Source organism: Accipiter gentilis, chromosome 10, assembly GCF_929443795.1.
Source record: "Accipiter gentilis chromosome 10, bAccGen1.1, whole genome shotgun sequence".
Classification (NCBI taxonomy): Eukaryota; Metazoa; Chordata; class Aves; order Accipitriformes; family Accipitridae; genus Astur; species Astur gentilis.
The window spans coordinates 14,584,503-14,590,817 of record NC_064889.1 but is presented as its reverse complement, the minus strand read 5'-3'; the positions used below and the strand labels follow the sequence as shown (position 1 = coordinate 14,590,817).

The 6,315-nt window shown below is 40.6% G+C and overlaps 1 protein-coding gene across 1 annotated transcript; it reads right to left on the bottom strand.

Annotated features, from left to right (window-relative positions):
- Positions 1 to 1,581: 1,581 nt before the first annotated feature.
- Positions 1,582 to 5,515, bottom strand: C10H15orf48 (chromosome 10 C15orf48 homolog). The gene is made up of 5 exons (XM_049813421.1): positions 5,406 to 5,515; positions 5,262 to 5,323; positions 4,869 to 4,957; positions 4,012 to 4,072; positions 1,582 to 3,348 (listed from the first exon to the last, which is right to left on the bottom strand). Exons 2-5 carry the CDS (start codon positions 5,301 to 5,303, stop codon positions 3,280 to 3,282), a joined length of 261 nt encoding a protein of 86 aa, XP_049669378.1. The 5' UTR covers positions 5,304 to 5,323; positions 5,406 to 5,515; the 3' UTR covers positions 1,582 to 3,279.
- Between the last annotated feature and the right edge of the window lie 800 nt (positions 5,516 to 6,315).

Below are 6,315 nucleotides of genomic sequence, written 5' to 3'. Positions count from 1 at the left end.
CTCGTTATCTTGTGCGCTCCCCGCCCGGCAGGGATGTGCTGTACAGCAAAGACTGCAGACAGCAAATTAAAACTGTGCTGAGTAGCATGGCTGTTTGTTTAATCTGAAAGCTTTTTTGGGAAATGTCCAACACCAAATATTGGCTGGATCTAGCGAATCATTCCCATTACTCTTGTTTGTTTTCTACACCTAGTCCGAGGGACAACCACCCTCTGCACCGAGGGAGACAGATGATAACTGCGGGATGAACAATTTTCTTTAATGATTACATCAGGTCCATCTGTAAGTTACTATTTTCTACAGAAACCACACGCACCAATGAAGTAACTAGATAGTATAGTACTATACTAATAGCACCTTGCTATAGAGAAATGCAGGGGGTAGGGGACATCAGACACAGACACCAGGGCTATCAGTTGCAAAGAAAACCAAATCAAACATGGCTCTTGGATAACCACAATGATACCAGATCTGCGGTTAAGGCCTTTAAGTACTATTGTAGTAACAAAAATTAGTAATTAATGATTACTGCAGAAAGTAACCTTCTATTCTTTCAGAAAGTTATTTTACAGACTACTTGACAGCCACCTGCAGTTAGAAAAGCATGACCATAGATTCTAATAATGCATTTCTAATGGTGATTGGAACCATTAAAAAACATTTCTAATGGTTTCTAATCTATATTTGAAACTCTAACAAGCCAGTGAGCATTTTAATTTAACTTTGTAATTAATATTAAAGTTGGAAGTGATACAGTTCCATGGAAAAGTACTAGACAGTGTAAGCAAAGATAGTGATTGTTAAAAACAAACAAACAAACAAAACCAAACCAAAAAGAGAATGGAGTAGGAGACAAAATGGAGAGAACAGAATGGAGAGAAGGAAGAAAGTTGCTCTATTATTTCAACAGCCTTAAATTGTCCATGGAATAAAAAGTCATGGGTTTGCCTAAGACAGGACATGGAAGTCTTACTGTTCTCATAAAAGTCAGCTCATAAAATTCAGCTAATTAAGTCTTTACTGTCTTAACTCTGATGTTTGTAGAATAAAGAAACAATTGGTATATTGCTTTATAGATTTATGTTGAGTAGTTGGGGGGGACATACAGTAATTTTTCTTGGTGTGCTCTACTTCCAAGAAAAAAACCTCATCTATGAAGGAGACAGTATTTTTAGGGACAGTCTAAGAACGCACAAAATTGTCCCAAGAACTTTAACAATACTCAATCTTTTTTTAAGCACAGAAAAACTTTTTGATTTCCCACATTATGTGAAAACCCTCCCCACAAATCTACATTTAAAAAAAAAAAAAAAAAAAGGAGCAGCTAACAAAGCAAAACATTCTATTACCTCAGCTATTATACTTCAGGACAGGATGAGAGAAGCAACAACCTGTGACTGATGGCAGTCACACCGCTTAATGTGCTACTGCAAGACACCACTGGAAAATAGTTAAGTACAAAAATTACATAAAAATGACTTACGCTTATTTCCCTAATGTTGACAGATACTTAGGTCATAGTATTTACAGACCATACAAGTGATTTACTGAAGAACAAACTAATTTAATTCATGCATCAACTCAAGAGCACAGCACTTTTTATTTGATACAGTCCAGTAAAAATAGGGAAATACAGAATAACTTACAGAAAATATTTTAAAATGTTTCTCTATTAAGATACTTAAAACTTGTATTCTGTGGAGCACTGGATTTTTGTGGTTACATGCTGTCCAATCATCTTGTAATGTCATTCCTTAACATGAAAGCTAAGAACATATTCTCAAGTCTTGTAGTTCCTCTTACTCTTAAACATAAATACTGCTGAGTCATCCTTACTTGATAAACAAATATTTACGCTGCATCTGCACACAAGTATGGGATAAAATAGCATTTTAACTTTTTTTCCCCCAGCATTAACAAAGCTGAATAAAACAAAGCTTCTGAAGCCAAGCTACCTTAAAATTCGTGAGACAGCTTTACTAGTTTAAGTTTTGTCTTTGCTGCAGCAGAGTAATCTAAAGCACTTCACTATTTCCTGCTTACAGGGACTTTCTCCAATTAGGAGTTGTTTCACTTTTGCTTTCTTCCTCAAAGAAAGTAATATGCATTCTGCAGATCCATTGTAAAAGAAACTGTGTAATATATTGTGAAACTGCTTAGAAGGGGACACATACTGAAAATATCCACAAAAGGACTGTTCTACCACTGGATGCATGTATTGCCTTATTAATTTACTGGGGGTCTGCCCATTACATTCTTTCCCTGGCCAACCCATAAGAAAACACACAGATGCTTAAAGAGGAACTGTCTCTTCATAGAGTCATCGTAATTTTAACCTGTTATTTTCTCTTTGTTGGAGCTAATGTCCCTAATAGCATGTATCTAGAAATGTTTAAAAATATTGCTAACTGCGCAGTACCTTTGAGCTTGCACATGAACTACCTTGCATAAAAAGAAATTAACATTACGTAATTAGTTTTGGATAATGCAAGTTTCCTAATTCTAGTAACTTTTTCTAAATTAAAACACTATCAATATTTAAACACAACAGAAATTATCTGATTTCCAATTCCCTTTTAGCCATGCCTAATTCTTGTGTTCTAATCCTGCAGTCTCAAATATACTCTTAAATAACCTATTGGACTCCTCAGTGGCTTAAGGTGAGCGCAAGTATAAGTTTTAATATTAGCAGCAGAACACTAGTTTTGACTTAAATTGTCATCACATCCAATGTAGAAAATTAATTCAAGTATACTTTATGACCATGTATGTTGCCATACAAAGGCATCATCTGGCTATGATGACTATTTGGTCTGTATACAGCATTGAAATACAGTATAGAGAGGGAGCACACCAGGAATCCTAATGTAGAAGGGCTTTGGGGTAATTTCCATTTATGGAATTTACATGAAATGTTGTAAAAATTTTAAATATATTTTAATAAAAAGGTATAAAACTACAAAATTAATGTATTTTGAGAAAAAATAAATTCTACAAAAAGTCTGAATGCTTTTTCCATCTGTAATTACCATCTACATATTCAACATTTGACATCATGCCTACTGAAAATGAATATTTGAGACAGATTTTTGGACTATGGGGATGTTGTATGCCAACTTCTAAAGCAACATGAAACTCCTCATCCAGAGTCCAAAAAATGTAGGGAGACCCTAAAAATGTAGCAGAAGCATTTCCGCACACTGATTTCAGTAGTCAAGTTTGTGCAGAAGTGATTCCACTAGATTCATAGGGTACCTTTTTTGAGGCAACAGAAGCTTGTTACTTCGTAAGCTTTCTGACACTTTCCAGCTCTTCTATGGGTTTCCATTTCTGATGGATTGTTAATAGCTGGAAGAAATTAAAAGGAAAATACAAATGAAATTAGCAAAATCCCAGTGAGCATTTGCTCCACTCCCACCCCTCTGTATCATACACCAATTTATCAGTGAAGAAGGATTTCCAGTAGCTTTACATTTTCTTTTAGAAGTAAGCAAAAACAGCAACTGATGACATATTAAATAATTTGTTGAAGAAAATCACTTGGATATTAAATAAGTAATAATGCCAAATAATTTTATTTTTCCTTATCTTAGATGCTCCACTAAACTAAGATATTTTTCCTTCAGGCTGCAGTACTCAAAAGCATTCTTAGTCAATTTCATAGTTCAGGAACAAGGCAAAGGTAAACAGCATTTCCTCTACACTCCAAGTTTCCACTGTTATCAATGGAATTGAGTAAATGGATGCTGGGGGAGAGGGGGTACACCAACCAGAAGTACATCATAAATTCAGGATCAGACCTAGAATGTAATAGCTGAATCCCTATCATTAATGCAGGGAAGATACTTTACATAAAGTTATGAATTAAGCAGTTCCACTTTTAAATAGATAATACGTCAGCTCCACATTTGCTTCCTCACTAATATTTTGCTAGTTCTTACACATTTAAACAAAGTTATTGTGTTTGAAATATATGCTGTTTGTACTGACTATATTATTTGTACACATTACCTTCTGAGGCTTGGTAGGCTCGACAGTTTCCCATGGTTCTGGATTGCCAGTCTTGTTAATGCTGTGAGAAGATAAACCAAAACAGGTACTATGTCTTAGGGTGTGATCTTGCATACATTTTTCTTATATGAGCAGTCTATTGTCAGCAGAACTATTCATGTAAGTAAGTAGTTTCCTGAAACACAACTTTACAAGTTTGGGCATTTCTTTTTTAAATTTTGGGTAGGAATCAATGATGGCTTGCTTTATTTGCAGCTTCCAAAGCACCAAACAAGCCAACATTGTTCAAGTATAATGTGTTATCATCAGAGAAGCAAGCTGAAAAACCAAAACTGAATAAAGACACAGAGAAAAAGTAAGGAGATTCTCACCCTGACAGCTAAAATGCCTATTCCAATCACTTTAAAGTAAATATAAAAATTCCCCAGAGCTTAAAGAGTATAGGACTTAGCTCCAATTATTAGCCAAGCCATTAAAATATTAACTTATTCTAAGTTCATATTATCAAACGCTGTTCTTCATATACAAGTCAATAGCCTGGCTGCAACGTAACTGCACGTCATCTACCTATCTGATTATCTGAAGTTCTTCAGAAGAACATTTAAAACCTATTGCACCTAAAGCAAAGAAAAAATATTAAATAAGAAGTTAGGAAATAATTTGGACTACGCTCCAAATTAATTATTTTTTTTTCAGTATTCACAATCTGCAGATATCTTAGTCATTACTAGTAGTAGTCCGGGACATGGCCACGGATTTTTATTTTTTTTCTTTTGGTGAAAAACATGATGCTCCGATACCCCCGTTGAACAAAAAACCGGTTAGGGTAAACTCCAAGCAATAAGTATTTTGCTTACATCACATCGGATTTGCTGAACAGGGAATAGACAGAAAAAGAGAGCGCCCCAACCGCTGCAAAGGACACGACTCCAACCAGGGGAATGAGCTGAAAGACAAAAAAACGGCGAGCTGGAGGACTAGTGTCCTGGCTACAGAGCCATGAATAGCGGCAGCGAGGGTTACAAGGAGCCAAGGTGTGATTACCCGTTACGGTACATTACCCCTATATCGCTGTTTGCTCCACCTCACTTCCAACGCGTGGATTTCAACTCACACGCGTCCCCCACTCTCACCATTTCCTCTATAAGGTGCTCGTGATTACACGGCAACCCCGGCGCGCCTGCTTGAGCCAGCCGGCATCCCCTCACCGACGGGGGTTACCACAGACCCAACGCCTCTGACAAACTTACTTCTTTTTTTGCTTTTAGCATCTGGAAGAAGCTCGTGTTCATCCTCGCTGCGGTCTGCGGACCTGGAACAAACGGTTCCCTGTTACCGCGCCCCGGCTGCGGGGCCGCCCCGGCTGCGGGGGAGAGGGAGGACGCCTCCGTTACCTGGCAGAGCGGAGAAGAGCCGGCAGCGCTTCCGACGGGCACCAGCGCCGGGGCAGCGCGCTCTCCGCCTTTTATGCGCCCGGCAGCGCTGCCTATGCCCCAACGCAGGGAGGCGGGACGCCCGCCGTGCCGCCCCGCAGCCCGCGCCCCGCGCCGGCAGGGCGCCCCCCAGCGGCCAACGCGGGGAGCCGCCCGCGGGCGAGCAGCGCCGCCCTGCGGCCCGCGGCGGGCGGGCCCGCTCCGGGTCTCGCATCGGAGCTGCCCGCAGGGATGCGGCGTACGCTCTTCCCGCAACGCTTCTCTCCGTTACTGCGTTCCTCAGACCCTGCTTCTCCGTTTCCCCTTTGTCTTCTTGTCTGTCTCCTTCTCCAGGCTGTTGCCTGAAGAACACCGTAGCTAGGCAAACGCACAGGCAAGGCCTCGGCCTGCCTCTTTTCAGAGCTCGGCACGGTGCGCGTAGTGACCGAAACAGGAGCCCGATGTCACTCCGTCCCCTTCTGCTGCAACAAAAGCTTAACCCTGGCACAGGTTCTTGTCACCCCACTGTGTTACGCAGCTCCTATCGCTTCCCAATACCCCACAGTCTGAGAAAAATGCCTACCCCAGGCAGGCTGGAGGTACATGGTGCCAGCAGACTCCTCCTGTCAATCTGTTCCTACCTTTCCCTCTTGCCCACCAGAAAGCAGTAAGGGGAAGGAGAGGCTGCCTTTACCGCATGCTCTGCTGGCTTCCTGTAGCAAGGAGGGGACACGACAGGGCACAATTAGTGCGGCTGGTCCTTTTAGGGAACGAGTACAGAAGTTAAGCAGCAGCATCTCTGAAACAAAGGAGCTGACAGCATTTTGCTGTCCTAACAACTTCCAGGTGTGGCAATTCTAAAGCATTGCTCTCAAACACTGGAAAGCAAAAT

What these genes read in the sequence shown, in the direction of transcription:
- C10H15orf48 (XM_049813421.1), bottom strand. Translation starts at nt 5,303, where the DNA reads ATGAACACGAGCTTCTTCCAGATGCTAAAAGCAAAAAAAGAA. An exon ending in TGCTAAAAGCAAAAAAAGAA is followed by an intron (nt 4,958 to 5,261) that starts GTAAGTTTGTCA and finishes TTTGTCTTTCAG; the next exon opens with CTCATTCCCCTGGTTGGAGT. An exon ending in AGCCTACCAAGCCTCAGAAG is followed by an intron (nt 3,349 to 4,011) that starts GTAATGTGTACA and finishes AATTTCTTCCAG; the next exon opens with CTATTAACAATCCATCAGAA.